Raw genomic sequence first — 27,935 nt, 5'->3', positions numbered from 1 at the left:
CACAGGCACAAGTGGATACAATCAGGAAGGCCGAGCTGGGGAAGCTTGGATCCCCCGTGAGAGGCGTTGAGCTTAAGGAGACCACGGGGATCCGGGTGTGGCAGCAGATGGGTGGTGGGAGTGCAGGGCACCCGGTCACCTTCCCACAGAGGTCTGCAGCTCTGTGACCAGCCACCAGGCACGAGGTAGATTCCCAGGAGGTCCAGGCAGATGCGTCCTGGCGAGGAATGGGTGTGAATACGAACTGATAGGGCAGGGGCAGGCCTGGGGAGCAGGGAGGGGTCCCCACCCAGTTCTCTGACAGCAGGAAATGAGGTCGGCGACTGTGAATGTGACGAGTCCATGTGGTGGGGTCTCGCCAAGTGGAGGTTTGGAAGAGCGCCTGGGAGGGAAGGGAGAGAAGTTGACAAAGTCACAATGAGAGACCTGTGGGACCAGAGGGTGGCGGGGCAGCAGGGTGGGAGGCTGTGGCCTCCGCAGGGTCTTGGGTTACGCTGTCAAGGGAAGCCACTGGGGGGTTGCACGCCGGGGCACTGCAAGATCCGATCTGCCCCAGGGGCACTCTGGCTGTCCTAGGGCGGAGAGTGGACCTGAGGGGGCTGCAGTGGGCATCCAGGCAGGAGCGCAGATGGACCGGAAGCTCCCCCGACTTGTTTCCTCCCAGTGAAATACGAAGCCCAGCAGTGACGTGGCCCGGGGGGTGCTGGGTGCACAGGGGGCCCAGTTTTTTCTACATGTCAGGTGGGCAGGAAAAAGAGGAGAAGTAAAAAGATAAGCTATGAAAACTTACTTTTAAAAAACTGTACTTCACAAAGAAAGAAGAGGCTTAAATCTGTCCTTGCATCCTGCTCAGCACTGGCTCTGAGACTCTGATAGCAGTGTTAAAAAAAATCACTTTATTTTGTATTCTCATTGATGAGTTGATACTCAGCTCTTCCCCCTCAGAGAAGTAACCACTTCATTTCTTTGGACTTGTGAACTGCTGCAACTGCTGTTTGGAGGAAGCTTTTGAATCCGTGAAACTCTTTGCATGTGTGTGTGTGCATATGTGTGCACACATGGCCACGTGCACTCAACAGGCATCCCATATGACAACACCAGTTTTACAAATGTTTGCCTTTTTAAACAAAAAAACATGCCACATATTTTTATTAAATCAAATTTTTCCACTTTGGGGAAACAGGAATATCAAACAGCTGGGAAACAAGAGAGTTGAAAGATGCAGCTCATTTGAAGCAGAGACACATTTTAAGTTGTCACATTTATTTATTTATTTTAAATGTTGAAATGATTGGTAACAGGTCATTCGCTTTTTTCACCTTTAGGCCAGAGAATTATTTCTCCTACACACCCAATTCTCGAAAGATTTTTTAAATTACCTAAATCAACCATAAAAAGATGGCTAACCTGCAGTCTCAACAAGAAATCAACCTCTTTTTCCCCGCCCTGGGCTCTCAGGGCGCTGCAGCGCCAATATCAAGACACGCCTCCTTTCCCGGGACTGACTGAACTTCTATAACAGCAAATGTGTGCAACGGTGTGGGACAGATCTGAGAGTGAGTTAAGGATCAAGACGTATGGGATGGCGGTGACGTCCTACTCTCCTGTCTACCATGTACATTCAAAGTCCCTCCTCATCTTACACATCTATAAAAGGGTGAAGACTGAGGGGTCCGGTGATTCTGAGAAATGCATACCAACCATCAGAACCACATTCTCTAAATGCTTTGGCTGAATATATACAAACGGTCCTGCCAGAATCATGCTTCATCCATTCCCCAGGCGGCCGAAATGAACAGACTCCAAAGCTCACCAAATGAGAACGGGCGCATTCTGCTGTTTAAGTTGTCACGGGTTCTGCTTTCAGCCAGAGACCCAGAGGTCACACTGTGACATGCCTGCGCTTACCCCAAATACGTAACATAAACACAAATTAAATATTATCAACTTAAGTTAAATTAAGTTGAAAACCACTATTTTTAAGTGCATGAACTAGCTCCCCTCTAGCTTCTTGAACACGTGACAGAGTGAGAACTAACATCCTTGGAAACATCCATGTTCCTATGTGTTAAGTCCAACCCGCTTCCTCTGAGAACTCCCTGGACTAACACATGAGACCTTTAGGGGAAAAAAAGAATAAAAGCCATTCTCTACTCCAAGTGGAGGGATAGTCTCAAAAAGCCATTTTCCGCAACTCAAGTCTGGACTTCAGACTCAGTAAAGCAGGAACTGAAAATCGTGATCTGCGGGACCCGCTTCTCACCCACGGCAGGCAGTCTGCCTCCCAGGACACTCCCTGACAATGCAGCAGGCCTCCCTTCAAAGCACCCCCGAGGTCCGGCCCCGGCGGCCAATCAATCTGCAGACCTGGAGTTCTCCCAGGGAATGTGTAAACAAATGTGGGAAAACTGTGTTTCTGCAAATTTTCATTAGGTTAGGGAAAACCTCATGGGCTAAGAAAAACAATAGGAAAGGCTGCCCCATGTCAGCTTCCCACAACGCTTGCCCTTTGCTCACCCTGCGGCAGAAGACTATAAAATCAACTCAAATACTTTTTGCCTGGCTTGCCCCAAATGGTATAAACAAGTTAGAAACAATTTTTGGACGACCTTATTCCTGAATTATGACAGGTGCTGGTCCCAACACACACGGCCCACTGTTGTTACTGGAGGTGCCCTGGAGGCGCGGTCAGGCTTTTGTGCAGGTTGGGATTCTGGCTGTGTCTATTTCGACTGCGAACAGAGGAGAACATGGTGTTGCAGCCCGGAACTTTGCATTTGTGGAGCTGGCGGAGGTGCACAGTTTTGTAGTGAGCCCTGAAGGTCCCTTTATTACTGTACATCTTTCGGCAGAGGTGACACGTCATGGGCGGCCCAGAAGGCAGGCTGGTAAGGCTCTGTTCGGCCTTCTCCACCAGGACGCAGATGGGGTACTCATGTTCCCCGGGGACAAGGCTCGGCCCGTCGCAGTTCCCGTCACTGTCCTCCATGAGCACAGTGCCCTCCTCGCTGGCCCCGTCAGAGTCCCAGGAGGAATGGCTGCTGCTCTCTGACTTCATGCTCGAGGTAGCACTCAGGTCCAGGACGGTGCCCTCACTTGGTGGCCCAGAGCTATAGCTCTGCGGGCCGGCGCTGTGGACTTGGGCGACTGGGTAAACCAGACTGCCCGTCCTACTGGTTCCCTTGAGGATGACCGACGTCGGGGAGGCTTGCTGTGTGAAATCCGCATCTGGGCAGGCCCCCTGCGCCGCGTCCTTCAGAAGGTAAGTGGCCCGGAAATGGTCTGCACTGCTCTCGAACACTTCCTGGGTCCACACTTTCTGGTGGACAGTTAGGTTCGAACTGTGTCTGGAAGAGAGAAAACATGGTTAGTCATCGGCCGGGCTGTTGTTTTAAAAACAGTCATCCTTCTGGGTGGAAACACTAGGTGGATACCAGAAACAGACCTATGGCACCAGAACAGCAATGGTGAGGGGCGTGGGGCGTCAGAGCTCCCGTGGACACTGGCCCACTGCTGGTCACCACCTGTCAGGAGTTAGCAGTAAAGCCAACAGTCTGGAAATGGCACAGGTAAGTTCTCTTTATTTCCATCATCCAAGGGACGTGTAACTTCCCATCCCTCATCTACAGAGAATGGCTAGACTACTTCGATTAGGTCATTTCAACTGCGACTCTGGAACCAGCAGATCCCAGGAGAACACTGGTCACAAACAATAAGGAGCTAAGCAAGGGGCTTTATCTCAATGGAAACAGGAAATACTAACTTCTAGAGGCGCGCTGTCCAACACGACAGCCACTCAACGTGGCTACTGAGCACCTGAAGCATGGCTGTGTCGTGGACTGAAATGATACTATTTCGGATAGACTGAATGAAATAAAATACATTAAAACTTACTCCCGCTGTTTCTTTTTACTTTTTTAATGTGGCTACTAGAAAATTTAAAATCTCCTCTGTGGTTCACATCAGGGTCTGGAGCATCTGCATGCACGTCACTACAGAAGTTCTACAGGTGTAAGAATCTGATTGGCTAGGAAGCGTGAGAGTGCAAGCGGGAGAGTGCACGCTGAGTTCAGTGCATATGCGCGACGTTTCACCATATACCAGGCAGGAGGTCTGCAAACCCAGCACTATAAGCAACCACCCACCTTCTACCCAGTGGTTACCCCTGAAGGGCAGATAATGAGTATCCACTGTGACACATGCCTTTCACTCATACGGTATCATCTGGAGGGAACTTGTCAATCAATGGCGGCCTTGCTCAGAGAGCTCCTGCTAACTTCTGACTAGGAAAAACAGCTCTTACCAAGGGATCAATCTTAAAGGTGACAGAATAATTCCAAACAGGGAAAACAACTCCCACACTACAGATCACAATGCATACCAGGGTCAAATTGGGAAAAACACCTTCACCAAAATAACTAAGAATGGAATTTTCTCTTCTAAACCTCCTAAGACATGGTGGGAATGAGGAGGGGAGGAGGTTTGTGTATTTATAAAATGTATACAATTCGCTATTCAATTGGTCTTTTCTATCCCTTTACACACTTTGGATGTACTCAGAATCATACTCCCAGAACACCCACTTTGCAAGTAGCTCTTCTCGACTCCAGTTCTGCCCTGTGATTATGTCGGCATTCTGGGCTGAAGGGGCAGGTATGCGCTGGCAGAAAACCAGACACTCGATGGGCAAGGAGGTTCCGGTGCACCCAAGTGGTTTGGAGAAAAAGCCAAACGCATTGACTGGAAACTCATACCGTCAAGTCCCTGCTTGCAACAAGGCGAAGCTCCGGGCCCTGGGCTCGGTCCTGAGGATGCCGTGACTACTGAGGACTAACGTGTGGGCTCCTCTCACCTTCTCCTTAGGCCTTGGAGGGTTAGATGCATTTCCTGAAGTGCCATGTCCCCTAAAACCACCGGCTACAACAACTGCAAAAGCCCTCTGGCCCACGTGGCAGGCTTTCTGCTTCCAGGCCTTTGCTATGTTGTGCCTGCTGCCCATGTCTGTATTTCTTCCCTGCAACCCCTTGCCTCTCCCTTCAACTATTCCCCCTGGTTTCTCACTAGTTAAATTAGTTGAAATCAGTGGTTTTGAAATTGTGGTCTGGTGGCGCCTCATACCCTGAGATCCTTTTGCAAGGGTCTCTGAAATCAAAACTCATCTCATAGTGCTACGAAGACATCATTTGCCTTTTTAATGCTCATTCTCTCAGGAGTATACCATGGAGTTTTCCAGAGGTCACATGCCACGTGATATTGCAACAGGTTGAATGCAGAAGCTGATCTGAGAATCTAGCTGTAAGCCAGACATTAAAGAGATTGGCAAAAATGTAAAACAAAGCCTTGCTTCTCACTGTTTGTTTCAGAAATGTAGTTATTTTTCATTATGTTATATTACCATTAAATAATGTATTATTTTATGGGATAAATATTAATTTTTTCAGTTTTAATTTCTAATACAGTAAATATTGATAGACATAAACCCAAACAGACGAAAGCTCTTGAGGGTCCCGAGGTTTTAAGAATTTGTAAAGAGAGTATGGGACCAACATGTTAGAGAACCTGGTTTAGTCCTACCCCTTCTTCCAGGAAGCCCTCCCTAACTTCTCAGAGCCTGGCTGGGCACCCTCCCATTTGCCCCAAGCAGCCTGCATTTCCCTATTACTCCGCAGCAATTACCCATTTACTGGTCTGTCTCTCCCACTGACCTTTGCGGTCAGTGACCCCGCGCTCACGGCACTTAACACAGAGGGTCGTGAATACCTGTCGGCCAACCGGGCATCCAGGGTGCTGTCCCCGCCCTTCCTGATGGGCCCCAGTAACTGCTGTTGGCAGTAGCCGTGGCTTGAAGAGGGGAAGTAAGTTATCCTCATGGCAACGCGGTTCTCTGACTCAGAGAAATGGTGGTGCACCTGGGCCTGTCCACAAAGCCCTATTTAAATGGTGTCATTTAAATCACAGATTCTAGGTTAAATGCATTCCAAGTTCTAGACTACAAGAATAATACTTTAAATTTTGAATACAAGATGATTTTCTGTGGTGGGGGAGGAGACATGTATCTGCGAATAGGTCCAAAAATAAGAGAAAATTAAATATATGAAAAAATAAGGGTACGATGAAATTGTATCCTACATTCAGTATGCCTTCTAATTCAGTAGACACTGGAGGCCAGAACAATGTCATAAATCTCAAGGATGATCTGACTGACAGGACTCTCTCTCCGTTATGAAAACAGCTTATTCATGAACAAGCACTCCACTTGGAGGGTGAAGGAGAAGGGCTGTTTCACTAATGAGGGAATCCTGGTAGTTTAGTCCAACATCCCAGTAACAGAAGCAAGAATTTTAACTAATTGCCATGCTCTATGCTCTTTGCTCAAGACAATGAGTGTCTTCTTAGGAGCCCTGTGCAGGAATGTGTGTGGGAGCCTGGACATTTTCACCCCCTTAATAAGATAGGCGTTGTAATTTGGGTTGAGGTAGTGGTGGTGTTGAACTGGTTCAAGTCAAGCATTTGAGCAAATGTAACCTTTTAATATTCTGGGGACCACTGAGTGTTTGTTACAATGTCTTCAAAGGGCCAGTCCTCTCCCGAAAGCCCCCTAAGGTCGCCTTTCAGTATGCTTGCTCTTCCCTTTATAGGCTGGGGAGGAAAGCGACCTCAAGAGTGGTCATGTGATGCCAGTCCACTGAAAAAAAGCACAAGCAGCCGGCACTGCGCTCCGCAGGGAGGACATTCACTCTCTGCCCGGGCGCTCTGTGACACTCATCACGAAAACCCAGCAATGGCAGACTTCTCATCTTTCAACAAACATCACGGACTCTAAAATAATCTGCTAATTAAGTGCCTTTACTCTTCGACGTCTTAATATTTTAAGGATCTCCAAGCAAGGAGTATTCTCCCTTTCAAGTTGGGCTGGTTAACAGAGAAAATGTTTCATCTGATGGACTTCATACTGTGAAATGAAAGCGGTCAAGTCTGGGAAGCTACCGTGGTAACTGACAAGGCCCCCTCTCCTTCCTCTAAGGTGAGCTCTAGTTCATGACTCCTTATCTCGAACCCTTTGGGCCAGATGTGTTTCTGAATTTAGGATTTCTCAGACCTTAGGAAGGCGAATGATGCATATACTGTACTATTTTGTTGACCTCCCCAAAATAAATCAATCAGGATTTCTGTACTGAATATACATTTAAAAATCCACACAAAAGATTAAAAAAAGATTATAAATAGCCTCACATCATTTCAAGTCAGGTTTTGTGGCCAAATGAGTTTAGATTTTGGAACTGAAAATTCAGGAATGGGCATCTACACAACACTGTTTCCAAACTCCGGTAACACTGGTGTAACAGTGTTACACTGTAACAGCAACACTGGTGTCACTGGGGAACTCAGAAGTGCAGCATCTCAGGCCTCACCCCTGACCCACAGAAGCAGAAATGCTGGGGGTGTGGCTCTGACGTTCTGACAGCCCTCCAGCTGATGCAATGCATGCTCAAGCCTGAGAACTGCTGCCCTAGAAGGAATGGTCGCCAGCAGGCATCTCACCTGTCTCTGCCCCTCCGGGACGGGAAGGCGGCCTGACAGCCCTCTACGGTGCACACGTGCGTTTCTTTGGCATGCATGCTCCTGTGGTGTGTTTTCACACCGCAGGCGTTTTTAAAGGTCTTCTTGCAGATGTCACACTGGAAGCGGTCTTCCTCCTTTGGCCTCGCTAATGTGTGCTGACCCATGTGCTGGACCAGTTCTTTAGAATCTTCGAAACAAGGAAAAGCCATCCCTCTGCCGGACAAAGCGCTGAGGAGCCCCCCGGCCAGCAGGTGCCGCTGCAGTTTGACGTAGTCAGGGAAAGGGACGCAGGTCTCCATCCCGGGAGTGAGGGGGGGCTCGCGGCCACCAGCCTCCACCTCCCTGGGCACCGTGGCCAGCACGGGCTTCTGCTCGGCCTCCCTCTCCACGTGGTGCGTGGCCTGCTCAGGGGCTCGGCTGAAGGCGCCACTGGACTCAGCCACTGGCCCTGGACGGCAGGGCCTCTCTCCTCCAGGGAGAGGCCTCCATAGGCGTCCTGCCTGGGCGTGCTGCTCCTCAGGGGCTCTGCCCGGCGCAGGACTGCAGGCCTCCGGCTCATCTTCACTGACCACCTGCAGGGGCCTGTCTTCATCGGAGCTGAAAGTGTGCCTCTTCTCATTCGCTATTTCCACAGCTTCCTTCTCTATTTTGATAGGCATACTGGACTTCCGGGACTTCTTCTTGGGAAGGGCATCAAATGGCACTTGGTTTGAAACCAGCTGTTCTGGGACTGAAGAGGACAACAGAGGCAGGGAGGGCAGCACGCCAGGGGTGTTTGCCAGCTCAGCGGGGGTGGCTGGGCTGTTACAGAAAGGAAGGACCGGCTGGACTGTCTTCAGGTTGGGGAAAAGCACGCCGTTTTGCCCTATGCTCGGGAAGGCTGGCTGGCCCCTGGACCCCTCCCCCGACCTGGGGTAGCCGGGGAGGGGCCTGCAGTCCGGGGGAGTCGCCACGAAACCCGGGTGCTTGTAGTTCTCGGAGGCAGCCAGGCCCAGGCTGTTGCGCAGATCCCTGTCCCGGTTGTTCCTGTTCATCGGCATGTGCAGCCGCGGGTTGGGGTTGGCGCTGTGGCGGTTCCGGCTCCGCAGGGAGCTGAACACCATGTTGCAGCCCTCGACAGTGCACCTGTGCTTGATCTTCAGGTGCACGGCATTGTAGTGGATCTTGAGGGTGCCTTTGTCATAGAAGGTCTTCTCGCACGCGGTGCAGAACACCCGGCCCTTCTTCGTGGCCAGGCCGTTCCTTTCGGACCTCACTTTGGCCTCAGGGGACAACTGTGTCCTTTCAAGCTTGGTGACAATGTTGTATGAGCTGGAGTCACTTAAATAGGTGCCGTCTTCCCTTTTTGGAACAGTATCTGGACAGTTCAGACACGGATCTTTCTCAGTCTGAAATGGTGTGGAACTGGAAGCGATGAAGCTGCTGCTGGGGAAGGGTCCGTGGGTTTCCTGTTCAGGGTCCCGGCTTTGCTCCTGACCCTGTTCCAGCACGTACTGTTCGGGCAGTGACCCCAGCAGTGCGGGAGGCACAGGGTTGAGGAACTGGAAAGGCAGCATGAAAGTCATATTGTTTATGAGGCTCTCGAAGGAATGTGCGCTGCTCGGGTTTGCCTTGTCCGTGGGAGTGGGGCGGCCGGGGCTCCTGTGGCTGCAGCCCTCGATGAAAGCCCTGATGTCCACGCTTGCTGTGGAAGGGGGCACGATGATGGACCGCTCTTCCTTCTCTTGAGTCGCCATGAGCTCAACGATGGACTTGGTCTCTCCGAAACGAAGGAACTGCTGCAAGGTGGCCACCTCTTCCTCACTGGTCATGATGCTCCAGTGATCCAACACCTTTCCGGACGCATCCTAAATGCAAACCAGAATTTGAAAGTGCAATTACTTTACTGCTCCTTCCATTTTTCTCTAAGCATGGAGCCATGTGGTCAGGGCCCCCGCTGACCCTCCAGGGCACCCTTTGTACATATAGGAAATGACAACCCCTCTGGGTGGGCACAGTGCTTGCTGAGCTCAGCTCCCACTCACGTCACTCGTCTCGGCCAGGAACTCTGTACAGAAAATAAACTGCACAAATGCTTAAGTAGTAGTCCAAAAGGGGGAAATAAAATTATATTACTCAAGTCTATGCGAAATTGGTAATTTTTTCATCTTATTTCAAACCACTTGTTGTCTTGCATTAGGCATAATAATTTTCCCCCACTGAAATAAAATCTGAATCATTTGAACAATAGTAGCTTCATCTAAAGATGGAGCAAGCAGACCTAGATATAGCTCAAGTATTTATTGTCAACAAGTTTAATAATCTTCCCAAGCAACGGACATCAGAAAACAAATGAACCTATATTGATCTATTGCCCATGTTCACAAAGCAGAGCTGTAATTATGCTGGAGTGTTGGAGATATTTCAAACTCTAGCTAGGCCTAACTTTTCCCAAAACTATAATAAATATTTTATCACAGAACATGTATTTGATGGCCTACTGAGATTTTTCACAGTGCATATAAGAGTTTTGAAGATGAGGAGGAATGTAACAACATAAATTTTTGATGTGCTAGAGGTTCAAGGTAATTGATTCCATATTTTTAATCCTAACACTAGAAAGCAAGAATATTAGGGTCATTAAATATTGATCTACGTCATAATGTAAGATCATAATAGTACTCTACATAAAAGGTGGTTTCTAGCCTGCTGGGGGCCCTGCATTCAAGGTGAACAAATGTGTTTCCAGAAGGTGATGATGGTCTTTAGAGTCAGAAAGAAGTGGGTTCAAATTGTGGATCTCCCACATGTGTGTTGAGTGACCTCTGCAAGATTTAGAAGCCTCTGGTTTTTCAAGTGGAAAATGGGGATAATTTACCTACCTCATGCATGAGGTTACTGGAAGAGGGCCTAGGTCAATAAGCGGCTATTAGTGTTTGTTTTAATGATGTGCCGACCTGAATAAGACCAAAGTCAGTCTTAGTAATATATTCATTCCCCCATTTCATTGGAATTTTTACCAAAGTTAGCTGACATTTTATGGGGTAGCGGCAGGAAAAAAGATGCTGTAGCTGTTTCAGATGTCGAAGCAATGATATAATTCATACCAGGAAATATGTTCTCTGCTTGCAACACCACCTTGACAGCCTGTTTGGCTATGAAACACGAGGCTTACCCCACAGCAAGGTCTCGAAAGAGGTGAAACTGCTCTGTAAAGTAAGGAACGGCAGGAAGGGATGAAAGCATTGGAACAAAGGAGAATGAAGAGAAAATGCGGGGAGGCCAGAAGGGAGTGGGTGAGGGGCGGGGCAGGGGAGGCAGCTAGAGTGAGAACACGGAAATACCCCAAGGTGATGGGGCCCAGGAAGAAACGCCAGCAGCGGGGAGGCAGAGCGCTGTAAAGGCTGGGAAGGCTCGGCAGGAGACTAGCTGTTTGCTGTGTGGCTCTGCAATGTGAGTTCCTTTCTCCCCACCCAGGCCCTCAGCAAACTCTGACACAGACAGCATCTCGGTCGGCAGGCAGCTGCGGTAATAAGGAGGGGAAGGCGGCATCCACGGTGGGGCTGATGTGTTGTGGGATCCAGATCAGAGGCTGTGTGATGCCCCCGTGTCCTGAGGTTTCACAGATGGCTTGAGTGAAGCACTGCATTCCTTCTAGGACATGAGGTAGGGATTAAAGCATCAGAAAAAAGAGTAAAGGGAATGATGGCCAGCAATGGCCGTAACACTGGTCGACAACTAGATTCTGTAGGCCACGTGCACAAAGATGTGAGAAGACGTTCTAGGAGAACAGCGGCCATGGCCACCACACCTGTAACACGTATCCACGGATGTAATCCTGGAGGGTCCAGTCCAAGGCATGGAGTATCCGGAGGACCTCATCTTGCTTTAACACACTGAAGAGCCGGTCCAGTAGGATTTTCAGGCGAACAGGGATGGCCTGGGTCCCGTAGAGCATGAGGCTGCTGATATCAAACACCACACTGGACTGGACAATCTCCACCTGGCTTGTGGGACACACGGTGGGGATCCTCAGCTTACTTAGAGCTGAAAAATTAAATTGAAGGAGTAACGTTTTAAAGGTTCTTCTTTGAGAGAAACACTGCACAGAAAGTAGGCTGGAGCTAACTCAGTTATCTGTTCCAATGCGAAAACACGACTATGCAAATGACTAACAAATCTTAATAGCTCTCAGGCTCCAAGTTATGCACAGGAACTTCTAAAACACAATGGACTGGCCTGGGACTCTTCTCTCCTATCCTGCCTGTGGCATTGCTGTGGAGTAAAGTGGCTGCAAGTAGGGAAGATGCAAGGAAAGGGGATAAAAACAAAGGTGACAGGCACATACATGAGGGGGGTGGGGAAATCGGGGAGCACAGGGTCTGGTGGGGAAAAACCTGGGCTTGTAAACCCAACAGATGGGTTTTTGAGCCCTAGCCTGCCAAATTAAATCACCAAAATCTATGATGTTCAATGCAAGTCACCAGCCACGCATGGCTGTAATTAATTTAAATAGCAAATTAATTAACAGGAAACAAAATTAGAAATTCAGTTCTTCAGTTACAATAGTCACATTTCTAGTACTCTGAAGCCACACGTGGCTAGCTTAGCAAATAAATACAGGATGCCCAATTAAATCTGAATATAAATTTTAGATAAACAATGTATAAGGGGGATATACTTATGCTAAAAAATACACTGGGACACACTTAGGCTAAAAAATTATTTGCTGTTTATCTGAATTCAAATTTAACTGAGCATTCTATTTTATCTGGCAACCCTGGGCTAGAGGCCACCACACTGTACAGCACAAAACATTTGTATAATTGCAGAAAGACAGCAATGAAACGGCAGTTTCTACATCTCCAGAATGGGACTAAAAACGTACTTGTCATACAGAGTTGTTAAGATTCCGAGAGATAACACAGAAAAGGCTATTATCCTGTTGGCTGACACACCGTACTGACTTACAAACGTTAGCTGTCATTCCATTAAATCTGTTCCTGAGTAACTAAGTGACTTACACGGAACACTACAGGCCAAGAGAGGGAGAAAAATGAAGTTACCGTGGGCTACCCATCCGTGTCTGCACTGCTCACACTGACGGTGGTTTATTTTCCCTGGTTTGAAACTCTGGCAACCACAGTTCAGAGAACAGCCGATGGCCTGCAAAAGAGAACACAGCGTGTCAGTGATGTGTGGGACCGGCATCACGTGTACAAAACAAAATGCATTCCTCCATTCAGCAGTTTTCACTGAGCAACGTGTGCCCACTCTGTGCCGGGCTCGGATGTGTATGCTGTACTCTGGAGGGGAGCAGCTGGTCCAGAACCTGGAGACGGCAAACACTTTAAACATATTCTACATGCGAGAATAGGCTAAACATCACAATTTTTTGTAAGAAAAGATTATGGATTAGAAGGAAATAGCTTGAAAGGTATACACAGACGTCTTGGAACAAGTAAAGAGAGAGAGAGATACCTGAAGTGAGAGCTACAAAAACATGGGATACAATTCACATATTGTACACCACCCACCTAAAGTGTACAATTCAATGATTTTTAGTATATTCACAGAGTTGTGTAACCATCACCACAATCTAATTTTAGAATGTTTCTGTCAACCCCAAAAGGGTCCCTGTGTATGAGTTACAGTGGACATATGCATTCACTTCTGTTTCTTTCAGGTATATTCCTGGGAGTGGAACTGCTGGATCATGTAGTTATTATGTTTAACTTTTTGAGAAACTGTCAAACTGTTTTTCAATGTGACTGCACCATTTTACAATCCTATAAGCGGCATGTGAGGATTCCAATTTCTCTGCATCCTCAACACCTGTCACTGTCTTTTGTATGACAGCCACCATCCTGGGTGTGAAGTGGCATCTCTTTGTGGCTTTGACTCGTATTTCCCTGATGGCTTATGGTGTTCGGCATGTTTTCAAGTGCTTTTTGACCATTTGCATATTTTCTCTGGAGACATGTCTACTTATATTCTTTGCCGTTTTTGACTTAGGTTTTGTCTTTTAGTATTTAGTTAATATGTTCTAGATAATGGTTCAGGTTTTGTCTTTTAGTATTAATATGTTCTAGATAAAGGTCCCTGACTAGATACATGATTTGCAGATATTTTCTCCTATCCTTGGATTATCTTTTCACTTTCTTCATGGTGTTCTTTGAAGCACAGATGTTTTAAATTTTGACCAGTTTTTTTCGAGGTGATGAGAATGCTCTAAAGCAATGGCTGCACAGCCCCATGAACACAGGGAAACCGCTCAGCGTGTACTTTGTAAGGGTGAATATGTTTTCAGCTTATGATTTTTTTTACTGGAGTACAGTTGATATACAATATTACATTGGTTTCAGATCTGTAACATAGTGACTCAATAATTATATACATTAGTAAATGCTCATCATGGTAGGGGCAGTCACCCCCAGCTACCATAAGGGTGAATTTTAAGTAAGTGAATTTTATCTTGATAAAAATACTACTTAAAAAAATCAGTCTACTATATACACCTAGCAGAATGGCCAATATCTGGAACACTGACAATACCAACTACTCGTGAGGCTGTGGAGCAACAGGAATTCTCACTAATTGCTGGTGAGAACACAAAATAGCAAAGCATTTTGGAATGCAGTTTAGTAGTTTCTTAAAAACACATACTTTTACCATATGATCCAGCAGTTACACTCTCATATTTGCCCAAAAGAGCTGAAAACCTATGCCCACACAAAAACTTGCGCACAGATTTTTATAGCAGCAGCTTTATTCATAACTGCCCAAACCTGGAAGCAACGAAAATGTCCTTCAGTAGGTGAGTGGATAAGCTGTGGTACATCTAAACAGTTTCACATCTAGAATACATCTTGGTACATCTAGAGTATTATTTCAAAGATATGATCTATCAAGTTACGAAAAGACATGGAGAAACCTTAAATACATATTAGCAAGTGAAAGGAGGCAGTCCGCAAAGAACATGCCGTGTGATTGCAAGGATATGACACTCTGGAAGAGGCGAAACTATGGGGCTAGTAAGACGACCAGTGGTTGCCAGGGGCTTGATGGAGGTGGGGTGTGTGACAGGCAGAACCCACAGAGGATTTTAAGGGCAGTGAAAACACTCTGTATGATTCTATAATGATGCATTTGTGTCATTATATGTTTGTCCAAACTCATAGGCTGGACAACACCAAGAATGACCCTTGGGTGGACTCCGGGTGATAGGATGTGCCCCTGTAGAGTCGTCAGTTGTAAAAAATGTCCCCTCAGGTAAGGGGTGTTGATACTGGGGAGGTGCTGCATGAGTGGAGGGAGGAGGTCTACGGGAAGTCTCTGTACTTTCAATTTTGCTGTGAATCTAAAAGTGTTCTAAAAATAGTCTAAAAAAATCAGTGGCCTTGCTTAATACAGGTTAAATTCTACACGACTTGACTGTTATCTGTGACCCTTTCTGGATGCCAATGGGCCTGAAGAGAGCAACTAGACGCATTTCCAGGTGAAGGACCAGGGCTGCTCTGCAGTGAGGTATGCAGCAGACAGCAACAGTGGTACCCAGTCCCTTCAGGAGGCTATCCAAAAAAACAGGAAACATGGGAGAGAAAGGTTTTGCTCTTTGTAAAGTGATACAATATAATACAGGAATTCCATGGGATCACAACAGGTGCTTCCCCTAATAATGCATGCATTCTCAGCAAGCCATACCATCACCTGGGGCGAAAAATGGTTCTTGTGGGTGAGGAAGTATTATTTTTTAATGTATAAAGCAGAGATATACATGCAGAATCAGATAAACAGCGTATGGTATGATACCAAAATTTCATTGGGGAAGGAGCAATCGGGAAGAGATTTCTAAAGTCTCCTTAGATGTGAGGGAACAATGAAAAACAGATTAAGAAACTTGGCTTGAATGCCAGAAATTATTTTACTTTTTACAGAGATTCTACTTGTAATTTTCACAAATGTATTAAATACCTGCACATGTACATTATATATGTACCTATAGACATAAAGTTACCTTAGTTAAAAGATAAAAATGAGTAATGGTTTAATTTCTATTACACTGTCAAAACAAAGATTTTTAAGGGCACCACGGCTTAGTTCGTAGCTCACCCCGTAGGTCGCCCAGTTTCTCAAGCTTGCCTGTGACCTTCTGAACACCAGGTCACAGATGGACTGATTATCTGCATTCTCGGCAGCTGACAGCACCTCAGCACTAAGCTTCTGGAGCACTTCACCACCTACATGCTTATAAATATGACTGTCTTAAAGGAAATTTTTAAAAGAAGACAATTCGTATTTTGGCTATGTCCCTCAAGACACCACTCTCTAAAAGTGAGATGTTCGAACTCTACAGTGTGACTTCACAGTCTTTTATTCAGAAAACAGGACCTGCTTTAATCTGAGAGAGATATCCTTGAACACACACTTTGTCCACTTCCTGAAGATTCTGCCCAAAAGGCTGTCACCAAGGCAAAGCCCGAGGGAACGCCGGGTAACTCTTTCAGGCTGGTTCAACAAAAGCATGGAGGAAACAATTCCAAACATGTCTCACAGCCTAAGACTGAAAGTCATTTTTTCTGCATCTCTTAACACCTGACTCAGGGTTTCTCAACTTCAGCAGTACTGACGTTTTGAGTCAGGTAATTCTTTGCGGCTGGTGGGCTGTCCTGTGCACTGCAGGACGCCTAGTGGCACCCCCGGCCTCTACGCACCAGGTGCTGCTGAAATACCTCCTTCCTTCTGCTGTGAACACCAAAAATGTCTGCAGACGTTGCAGAACCGCACCCAATTGAGAGCCACTGACCTAACGTGGCTATTCAGTTTTAGCGGCTTCTCATTTGGGGACAGAATTCTAAGCAGTTTTTCTTTAACTCCACTGTATGAATGCTGCTTTATAGGAAATATTCATGTGATTCTATATGAACCTCTTTGAGTAAGCCTTAATAAAGCTCACTAAACATTTATAGAAATAAAACTCAGAGGAATTATTTATGAACTATAAAAGCTAATTTCACTAAGAAAACTTCCAATATTAAGGCCCTGGAGTATTTCCACCCATCTCAGAATTCCACGATGTAGTAAAATTATAGCATCATTACTGCAAGACAAATGAAAACTTCTAAAATGAAACCAAACCAAAAAACAATAATTACAGTATGAAAAGTGCTCATGTAAATCAAAATGGAAAACTCTTTAAAACTTACATCCTCTCTTTTGGAATCCTAATACTTGTTCCATTCTTCAGAAACATAAAGCAGATGTTCACCACATTCTGAACTCACCAAGACATGATGATTGCTTTTTACACACCCATTTTAAGCAGACTATTTCCAAATTGTTATTAGTCACGTTGATGTGCTACAAATAAACATTCAAATTGCAGCTTTTTTGTAACCATCATTCGCTCACTCATTCATCCAGAATCACTGACAACACCTAGTATGTGATGGATTCAGTTATTTGACTATGAGGAATGGTAAGTCACGACCTAGTTTTTAGGTAGGTTTGAGGGTCCCACTTCTCTCCCTTCAGCTTGGCGACCTGCTGTCAGGGGCCTCTTGCCCGGAGATGCTGACCAGCTCAGGTACCCAGGGCTAGACAGTGCAAGCCTCTGACAGGCTTCCCAGGCGTGGGTTTGAAAATGAAAACTGTCCACTTCAAAGCTGTTTTTATCTCTAACAAATGCAGATATTTTCATATCACTGAATATAATTTCAAGGGGATATGTTTTGGGGTCTGGATGGAAGAGGGAGGAGAAAACTTACAGACGACCACAGATTTATGGCTAGAACTGCAAACTGGCTCAATCTGAGCAAAGTCAGATTGGTGTCAGCCAGGCAACTTGGTAGGCTCAAACCGCTTAGTCTGCCACACCCGATATTGTAACCACTAGCCGCATGTGTCTCTTGGGTTTAAATCAATTAAAATAAAATAAAAAATTCAGTTCTTTGGTCACACTAGCCACATTTCAAAAGCTTAGTAGCTACATGTGGCCGGTGGCTATCACACTGGACAGTGGAGACACATTTCGTCATCCCAGAAAGTTCTATCGCACGCTTCCGAGTCTGGTGGTGAGGCTAGCCCACGCCTCCAGCGCCTGCCCGTCCGCACGGTGGTGTTTGTAGTTAACAGGCGATCTCATTTAATCCTCACTACATTGCTGTGAGCGGGGAATTATTCTCAGGAAACTTGTACATGGGAGATTTGTAATTTTCCCAAAGTCATAGTTGGTGAGCTTTATCAAGCATTTATTGTGTGAGGCCCTGCATCGAATACTGCCCAGGTATTATCTCATTTTTTCCTCACAACCACCCTGGGAGGCAGGTTTTATATCCCCATGTTATAGATGAGGAAGCTGAAGAGCTTACAGGCCACTGGGATGGTCTCAGATAGGGGATGTGGGTTAGACTGAATTTTGAGATATCAGTATATTTGGTATCAACTGTACTTACATTTAAGGCTTCCTTTAATCCCTATAGCAACTTCAGAGAGTTAGGTTTTATCATTCACATTCTGCATAAAGACATTAGAGTTCCACATAGTAAAGAAACTTTGTTCATTGAAAGAATATTTACTGAGCATTCAGGAGCCAGGCATTGTTCTACACTCTGGGGGTTAAAGTGTTGAACAAGACTGATGAGGCCCCTGCCCTTAAGGCCTCTGTTCTGGAGGGGAGAGCAGAAAATACATAAGGTATCAGACATTACCACTTCAGAATAAGGCAAGGGCTATAAAAGAATTAAGCAGAGAGCTATGCTAGAAATTCCACTGGGTGGCATGGATGGGGCTGGAGTCTTTTAGATAGGGTCATCATAAAGGTCTTTGAGGAGGTGACATCTGAACTAAGTCCCAATGGCTGGCGAGGAGCCGTGAAGAAAGGGAGGGAGGGAGTGGGGCAGGCAGAGGGCATAGCAAGTGCAAAGGTCCTGAGGCCCAAGAGAGGCTGAGTGTTCAGGGAACAGGGAAGGGGCCATGAGGGTGGGGTCAGTAAGGCTAATTGTAGAAAATAGGGGTCAGAAGCGACAGAGACCACTCTGTACAGGATCTTGTGGAGCAGGCCAAGAGGTCTGGATTTTGTTCTAAGTGATCTGCTGAAAACAGATACAAAAGGAATATGATTTGCCTGTTAAAAAGACGCCTCTGGATGCAGCAGTCGGGGGTCTGAGCTCCTTCCCTCTCCCCATACTGAGCAGCTTCTACTGGAAGGCAGGAACACCTGCGAGTGGTCTTTGGTGACATAGGTCTTACTTCCCTCTAAGCCACATGACCTGACCTTCACGTGGTGACTTGGAGCCGCTGACTACAGGGGCTGGATATCTGCTCCTGCCTCCCTCCGAGGCCTCTTGGCTACACTGAGGCGGATGTACAGATGGAGAGTCGAAAAAACCGATTTAGGACAGTGAGACTGTTGTTGGTACCAGGCCCACAACAAGTAGATTCCTGCATCCTTGTGACTCTGCTGCTCTGATTCTGCACAGACAGAGCTACCAAAAATACCTACGATAAAAATCTTCATAAAAGTTGCTACACAAAGAATCATTCCTGAAAACAGGCAACAAAAATGACTGGCGTTCCAAACCCATACCAAGCACAACCTTATTTTCCGAGTCTCTGTTGGTGGCCAAGGATTGGCCAATGGTACACAAGTAGCAGTTGCTTGGTGGGGCTTTACAGGAAACTTATTATAAATGGGAACTGACTCAGCTGAGAGACTTTGCCTTTCTTTCTTCCTCTCTCTTGGAACACAAATATGATGGCTGGCCTTTGGAGGCCACTTTGTGACCGTGAGGCAATCTTGCAGTCTTGCCCTAAGGATGCTTGAGCAGAAATAATGGTGATTGCTATTTAGGAACTCTTTTATTAGTAGTCAAATGTAGTTCCTAATTTACACAGTGATTTTTCTACTGACCATGAAGAAGGGTGCATAACTGCAAACCATGTGAAAAATGGCTAATTAGTAGAAATCACCAAGGACAAGTTTAGAGCCTGCGGTCCTCTTTTTAGTGTGAGATTCTAAGGCTGTGCCAGATTCTCAACGGTAAGAATCATAATTCTGCAACTTGAAATCAAAGGACCCTATCTGCTAAGTTACCAAGCTTTAGAAGAAAAATGCTTTAAGTTTTCCAAAACTGTATTTTTAAATGTTGAATACAGACAATTGCTATTAATATGCCAGTGTCCTGGAAAACCATGGTGTGTATCAAGAACTGCCAATCAGGACCTGTAATACAAAACATCTTCTAAAGCAGCCCTTAGCTTGTGGGGAGAGGGCTTGGTTCTCTTCACTAACAGCAAAATTGTCATTCCCACTCTGTGTCTGGTTCAGGCAACTGCATCATTCAAGGGTAGGAGGTCTCTACCTCAATGCTCTTTGGAGCTGCTCTGCCAACACCCATTTTACACTTAATTCTCTTAATTAGAATTGGATTTTTTCCCTCCCTACTTCTCCTCTCATTTTTCTCTAACTTCTTTCAATTTTTATTTTTAAGTTTTCCACTGCTTTTCTTACATATGCAAGCCCACAGAAATACAACTAGGCTTCTGAAAATAGTATCACCACTCTCCAGATGGGTAATAAGGGCAACTGGGGAGAAGAGAAGAAAACACGTGAGCTCCCTTTTTGGGAGGTGGCTTCTCTGTGGCTGGCAGCACTGGACTGCAGCCCACCTGCAGAAACATGCACAGAGCAGGTGTTCATCTCACGCCATCACCCTCCATTAGTAGTTTAACAAAATGATACCAATTTATTTACCAATTTTGTTGTTGGTGGCAGTTTCTGTTTGACTTTAAAGCTTCTACCACATGCTGGTAACTGTAAGGAACCTCGTGGGGATATAAAGCTGGGGAACAACGAGGGTCTGCCTTAGGGGACCCCATGTCTTCACTGGGGAAGAAAGTCATACAACTTGGTTGGTCAAGAATAGCAGAGCAGAGAATTTGATTTGTCAAACATTAGTGTGAGTCCTTCACTATATTAAAATCTAGCAATTCAAGAGATATTAAAAACAAATGAAAAACTCATTGGCTGCCTTTAGAGAATGTTAGGGAACCAACTAATTATGCTGAACACTGGTAAACAAAGGGGGAGAATCAAGTATATATCCTTTTTCATACAAACTGTGTTTCAGGATAACCAAATCACTGATGAGACAAAGGTCCTGTTTACAGAAGTATTCCAGTGAATAGATACATGAAGAATGAGAATACCACCATTCTGCAACTCCTAATTAAAAATAAAAAGACAATAACCGGGTCATTTGCCTCTGGATGGAAGGATATATACTACTACACATGGGGTGTTCTTGCCAAGAAAAGTTCAAATCTGAATTAGACTAAGCCTCTTTGTCAACTCCTATCTACAGAAAATACAGGGGATAGAGGACTGTTTAAACAATACGGCAAGGAAGCAATCAACTAAATCCAGCCAGGGGAGCGCTCTACTGGGACAAATGACCCAGTTTTTCCAACAGATAAACTGGAAGGAAAAAAGTAAAGTGTAAACCTGCAGATTAAGAGAGACAATACATGGACCTTATTTGGGTCCTGATTGGAACAAACCAACGGTAAACTAAAGGTTATCTGATAAGGAAATTTGAACACTGGAAATTTAAGGACATTGGAGTTGTTAGGTGCTATGTGGTATATTGCTTTTGTTAAAGAGCCTTTTCTTTTAGAGCTACGTATTAAAATGAATGAATGAATGATTTATGAATGAAATTACATGATGCCCAGGATTTGCTTCCAAGTGATCTAGTGCTGGTAATGGTGGGGGTTGGGCAGGGAATAGAAATGAAATGGGACTGACTCAGAGTTGGTCACTCGTGAATCCCCAAGCACATACCACCAAGCTTCACTAAAATATTCCAATTTTGTATGAAATCCTTTATAATAAAAAGTAAAAAAATAAGATATGTCAAGACTCCCCTTTCCCCAGAATGTTAGTTTTGAGTGAGACGGCCAACCCAGGGAGAGAACAGCCCTGCAGGGTGAGGCCGAGGGGGGTCTCCTAAGGGGCAGCAGGAGGCATGCTTGCATCAGTGCCTGCTGGAAATGCCACCCTGCCAGGCTCACCCCGTACCTGTGTGTCAAGCCCCTAGGCTGCACACAGAGCAGAGGCTTCTGTCACGAGCAGCGAGGGCAGCGAGGGCCGACTTAGGCAACAAAGGGTGGAGGTGGGAGCGGGCTACCCACATGGGCAGCGGGAGCCTCTGCGGGCACCACAGAACCATAAGGGTTCTGAGCAATGAAAACACACCATTCACCATGCGCACAGTTGAAAAGGATTTGGGGAAGTCTCAGGAACTAGGTAGGGCAGTACTTCCGATATATAAACAACACTAACAGAGAATTCACAGAATCTGGTTTCTCACTGCAAATCCGGAGATGAAAAGAGAGGCCAAAGAAGACTGAGAGCATGAGGAGAAAGGCAGGTGGGAGGCAGGGGCAGGGGACAGACGTTCGCAAGGCTACCTGTGAGCGGACAGCCGGCGTGACACACTTGTAATGTTTTGCTGCTTAGCTCAAAGACGGTGATGGGGAAAATACTTGTTCTTTTGATCTCTATAAATCAAAGTAGAAACTCTGCGCCAAAATAATTTAACAGCTGTGCCTTTTTTCTTAGAATTATTAGCTCTGAAAATGGAAAATATAAGAAGTAGAAAAATATGCAAATATTACCTTAGAAGCCAAACCAAGTGTTTCTTCTTTAAGAGAAAAACTAGTAAGAAAAACAACAACTATTTAGAAGTATAAGTGATACACACACATTTTTTCCTTTATAACCTAAGTTTGGGAGGCCTCAGAGGTGATCTTTCACAACCTTTGATACAAAAAAGCAAGGTGTTAATTGCACATGTGGGGAACTTCTGAACACAGGGTCAGCTTGGGGAGGAAAAACAAAAACAGAAACACAGCAAGACATTTTACACCTTAGGATAATTTTAACTGGGGGGCGGGGGTAGTTACTTTAGCAATGTAACTTTGCAACGGCTGCTGATACAAAGTAACAATGAAATTGCAAGTATTTCCAAGTAAAATTTTGCAAACATTTCCTTCAGGGATCTAATGAGAATTAGATTTTAAAAACTTGGTGTAAAAAAAAAACCCACAAAACCCTAGATTTTAAAAATTTAGTTTTTAAAAAGGAAAGATCAGAGTTAATTATGCCCTCCCGACCACTGCTATAACATTCAGCATGGTATATCATGAATACAAAGTTGTCCGTATAAAAATTTTACCTTTAAAATTAATAATGCAAGAAACAACCAGAGGACTACAGAACAAGGGCCATGCTTCAGGCAGGTGTTGAGTCTGGGAAATAATTTTGCTGTTTGAGGGTCGTACAAATCATCTTTACAAGGAGACAAACTAATACAACTTTAAGAAAGAGAAGGTTAGCAGCTTGAATTAGAGTTTCCCTGAGACAATCATTTCCCTCCACATCTGCTGTTTGGACCTGGCCTTTACGACATTTTATTCCTTTCTCTCTCTTTTCCCCTCCCATTAGCTGAGAGAAATGATCATTCCCCCAAGGTATGTCCTCTTGCAATGTGTTAGGCTGGCTTATAATAATGAGTCCTGGCGTAGACGGAACAGCAATAGCCCGTTTGCCTATTACAACGCAAAGTTTGAGAAGGCCCCAAACTAGACCCCGGTGCGAAGCAGGTCTGTTTTCTGTTTAAACACACCCATTTTGGATAAAACAGACACGTGTCCATGTAGACAGATGCGGCCACTCTGGAATCTTGGAATTTCCAGAATTAGGAAAAAAGGCTTCAAGGAATGACAAGATAAGAGGAAATTAAGTACTCAGGTGGAAACCAACTTGAAAAGAAGAAAAATTTCCAGATGCCCCTTCTACACAGAACTCAGTTATCTTTAACAACTCTCAGGTAAATCATGAAAAATAAAATATCTAAAAAAATAAATAAAATGAAAATCTGTATTAGAATATGCTAATTAAAAAAATTTATTTACTCCCTAAATCTTGATCTTAGATACCAAAGAGATGGGTGGTTCAGCACTGAGATTTCACCTTAGCTAGGGTATTTCCAGTTTTTTTTTTCTTTTAAACAAGGCTGTTTCTGACAAAAGTAACTCACTCTAAATGACATCTGTAGAGGTACAAATTCTGGAGAAAGCACACTCCTTCTGCAAGTAATTCACCTTGTGGGACCTCCAGGGCGACTCTTCCAATGGCCACTGTCAAACTGACTTCTAAAGCCATATACAAAAAGTAAAAGACACTTCGGCCCCTCACCTGTATGCTGTGGTTGAATTTTACCGATAAAGTTAACTTCCAAAATGTTCATATTTACCCCGTAGGCATTCAGAAATGGTAAGTGTATGCTTAGAGGACAATTATGATTTGTTCTGCAGGGAAACCTATAGGCTTATCTCATCCAATGGGTTGGATCATCCTTCCTTCCAAGCTGGTGATTCTGAGGAACAGAAGGTGGGTCTGGGCCTGGAATGCAGGTCTACCTGCTGCATGGGAGATATTAAAAAAAAAAATAAAGAGAACCCCTGCGCAAACCCTTTGCTTCCATGGTGATCGCTCCATGTTGGTTAATATTGTTAATATGATTTATAACCAGAGCAAGCAAATCAGTATTTCGCGTCCTAGATGGTAGTGGGCAAATAACCACTTCAAACCGACCACTTTCTCTCTGACTGGAGGAGGAGCGTGTTGCTGAATCCTTGCTATTCTGAAGGGAATGCAACCCAGGGGTAGAGATGGTATTCCAAATTAAATTACGCAGCTGTCTGAATATAATCACGAGTTCCCAAAGTATGAAGCAGTCCCTGTGCTAGTGAAGGTGTCACCACCTCTTCTCGGCGTTTAACTGTATCAGGAGCATGTTCAACTAACAGCTGAAATCGTAATACACTTTCTTGATGAAATTAGCAATTTATTAGGTGAGAAATCAATGATGACTCACATCTTCCTCTTTCAGGTATGCCCCAAAGGATAAAGTTATTTATCAAAATCCATTGTAGCAAAAGTGGTGACTCTCTTTTCCCACCTATTTAAAACAAAAATCAAATCCTGGACAATTTATAATGCTTAAAGTAATGCTCCTTCACACGAGGCACACAAATTTTATGACATAAACAATTTCAATGAAGTTTTAATGATATATATCAGCGGATTTGGGAAGCGACATTTGAGAAGCCAGTATGTTTGCTACCGAACAAAAAAACCTCTTAACCCAGAAGCACACATTTGCAAACTAAGAATCCAAGAAATCTTATTAAACGATTCCATGAAATCTAGTAGCAAATTCAAACAAGAGCCAAAGAATGAAAGGACACCGAAAGGATGAGAAAGATGATCTGGTGAAGGCTCTTTTTCAGTCCACTTACTGTCCGGCCAAACTCTTGGCCGCTGTGATGAGAAAACATTTTCCAAGAAACCGCTGCTGGGGCTACTCTGCGCAGAGCTGCAGCAACACACGTTTCCCCGGGACAGACAGACAGACGCGCACACGTGACAGGGATCCCCGGGATCCCCGCGGGGCCGCCGCAGGCCCCCGAGTGTTACCGGGGGAGGCGGGGGAGCGGGGCCGCGAACGTGGGGCCGCCGCGGTCCGAGCGCAGCGTGCGGCGCGTCTCTCCGCCGCGGGGTCGCCGGCTCCACCGCCACGCTCGGGCCGCGAAGAGACGCCCCAACCGGGAAGGACGCGGGTCTTCCCCGCATTCGGGAAAGTGCGGCTCCGAGCCACGCACCGATCAGCACCAGGCCGCCCCGCGCCCGCCTCTCACGGCCCGTCGCAGCGGAGCCGGCGGGCTCGGCGCGGGGCTCACGCGGCGGCCTCCCCGCCCGGCGCTGCCCCTCCTCCCGCGGGCACCCGGAGACCCGACAGCCTTGTCCCGGCGCGCGGGAAGGCCCGCCCCGCAGCCTCCGGGGTCTCCACGGCCCTCGGGCGCCCGAGACGTGTCCCCGGCGGCCAGGGCCCGTCGCTGCGCTCGGCCGTCCCGGCAGTGCCCCCGGACGCCGCGCGGTGCTGTCAGGGCCGCGGAACAGACGGAGGTAAAGGCGGCGCGGGCGGGCAGCTGCGTGGGGGACGCCGCGCCCGGAGGCCTCCGCCCAGGCGCGCCCGCCGGCCCTGCGCCCGAAGGCGCCCCCTCAGACCGGGCCTCGGGCGGGCCGCGCCGTCGCAGGTGCCGGCGGTGCGAGGCCGGGACGCGCCCCCAGACCGGCGGGACCGCGACCGCGCGCCGCCCCCGCCCGCGCGCGCATGGGGGTGGGCCCCGGCCCGGGGCGGGCGCCGCGCTTACCTCGGCCATCCCGCGGCCGCCGCGGTGCCGGCGCTGCCGGCGCGTGTCCTTGGCCCGGGCCGCCCCGCGTGCGTCCCGGCTCGGCGGGCGCCGCCTCATCCAAGCTTCGGCCGTCGGGGCCCGCCGCGGCGAAGTGGGCGGAACCCGCGGCGCCCGGCCGCCCCCGCCCCCGCCCCCGCCCCCGCGTGCGCCCGGCCCCGCCCCCTGCGCCCCGGGCCGCCCCGCCCCTCCCCCCCCCCGCCCCCCACCCCGCGGCCGGCGCTGCCCCTCGGGAGCCCTCCTTCCCGGGCGGCCCGCTGCGGCCCCAAGTCGCGGCAGCTGGTGCGAACCCGCGGCCCCGCGGCCGGCCGGGCGGAGGTGTCTCTCCAACGGGCCTGAAGGCACTTGCCGGCCGAGGCCCGGACGTGTCGGCGCTGGCCGCTCCCGGCGGAGGCGCGGCGCCCCGCAGTGCTGGCTCCCCGCTCGGGACCCTCCCGGCGCCCCCGCGCCCCCCGCCCGCCCAAGCCTCATTTCCAGAGGGAGTCTGGGGCCACGTCCCGGGAGGGGCGGAAGGGGGTCGTAGGAGGTGTTCAGAGTCCAGACAAGCGCCCCTCGTCCCGCGTGCGCCCCAGTGAGTGACAGTCCCAGCTCCCGCTTTCCCAGGACAAGGGGCTTTGCTCTCTGAGCCCCAGTCGCTTCCGCTGTAAAATGGGATTAAATGGTCGCCCCTCTTGTTGGGTGCAAAGGATGAAACGAAATGAAGTGCCCTGGACACCACACGGGGCCGAGCCGGCTTTCTGGGCCTGAGGACGAAGTCCTGCCGCACGACCGCGCTTCTGTGCCCCTGGGCGGGGCGGGCAGAGCCTCGGGGGATCGGGGCTCAGCCCACCTTTTCAGTTCCCTGAAGACCCTCCAAAGGCTGGACTCGCGGGTCCTGCGTCCTCCTCCCGGAACGCATCCCACCTACCCTGCTGCTGGCAGAGAACCCTGAAAGGGAAACGAAGCCCGTCCACACTCTGAGGTTGTAGCAGAAGATGTGAGATGAGGGGAGAAAGAAGTGAGCTGCAGTCAGAGAAAGGACGCCCGGTTCTGGCCCTGAAAGGTTTCAGGCCTCCGAGGGGAAGCGCAGAGAAAGGACTAAACAGGGTGTACGTGGAGAGAAGTGTGGGTGTCTGGGTTTCTGGGGCCCAGAGGGCCGTTCTGCCTCTGCACAGGCTGCACACATGTTTGACGTTCTGGCCAGGTGAGTGTCCTGGTCTGCAGTGTGGTGCCCTTCCTTGCAGGTGTGTTTGTGCCTCCTGTGATCGACTCTGTCTGCCCTTCCTTAGCAGGTGTTGGGAAGATGAGTTTTTTCACAAGGCTAATTTTATCATGAAGCATCGCTTTGTGAATTCCAAACCTAAACCGCCTACCTGCCATTCCGTGCTCCTCGCCGTCCAGCATTCAGCATTTAGTGCTTGCCCCTCCCCTCCTCTCCGCCTGCTGTAACGCGGTGCATCCTTCACAGCCTTTCTCAAACGTCCCTGCTTCTCAGAAGCCTTCCCTGATCCACCAGCCCTCCTCCGCTCCATGTGTTTCTGGCCTCTTCTGACTCCCAAGCTCTTGAATCCGCCTCCTTTCTTGTGCTCATTGCATTCTCTAGCCAAGGTGTGAGGTGTCCTTGTCTTAACTTCTTTGGTCATTACTCATTGTAGTGGCTTCTGGGCTATGATTCGCTGTAGCAGACAAAGCTCAGGTTTTGGGCTGAGAATGGCCCAGGTGTAGCCTGTTCCTACCAGTTGGAAACCGGCTGAGAAAGTCAGCTTTCTTGGTTCACTGTCTTCGCCTATAAAAGTACATATGAAACCCTGTGCCCTGCAGATTGGTAGGGCTAACTAGCACCGCCCCTGTTCTACAGATGCTGCTCTCTCCCCTTCCATTCTGCTGCACGTAAAACTGATAATAGGATTAACTTAATATTTGTTACCAGAGGGCTTCTTGGTGGCGGTATTATTGAATGGCCAAATATACCCATTACAAATACACGGAAAGGTCTTAGTCCCAGGTAGTGGCCCACTTAAGTACCTTTAATCTGTCCAATTGAGGGTTTGGTCATGTTTGTGTTTGTTGCAACTGAATTGTATTTGTTTTAC

General features: G+C 47.5%; 1 protein-coding gene across 2 annotated transcripts; it reads right to left on the bottom strand.

The window, feature by feature from the left end:
* Positions 1-892: 892 nt before the first annotated feature.
* On the bottom strand, positions 893-27,577 carry BNC1 (basonuclin zinc finger protein 1). Of its 2 annotated transcripts, none has more exons than XM_017639690.3 (5): positions 27,216-27,577; positions 12,609-12,708; positions 11,354-11,589; positions 7,543-9,410; positions 893-3,347 (listed from the first exon to the last, which is right to left on the bottom strand). In XM_017639690.3, the coding sequence occupies exons 1-5, from the start codon at positions 27,483-27,485 to the stop codon at positions 2,663-2,665; spliced, it is 3,159 nt and encodes a 1,052-aa protein (XP_017495179.3). In that variant the 5' UTR covers positions 27,486-27,577; the 3' UTR covers positions 893-2,662. The 2 variants fall into 2 exon arrangements, with proteins under 2 accessions (XP_017495179.3, XP_073083168.1); XM_073227067.1 differs by lacking the exon at positions 27,216-27,577 and adding an exon at positions 25,825-25,948.
* Positions 27,578-27,935: the final 358 nt, after the last annotated feature.

Source organism: Manis javanica, chromosome 18 (assembly GCF_040802235.1).
Source record: "Manis javanica isolate MJ-LG chromosome 18, MJ_LKY, whole genome shotgun sequence".
In the NCBI taxonomy this organism is placed as follows: domain Eukaryota; kingdom Metazoa; phylum Chordata; class Mammalia; order Pholidota; family Manidae; genus Manis; species Manis javanica.
This window is presented reverse-complemented; position numbering and strand designations above follow the sequence as displayed.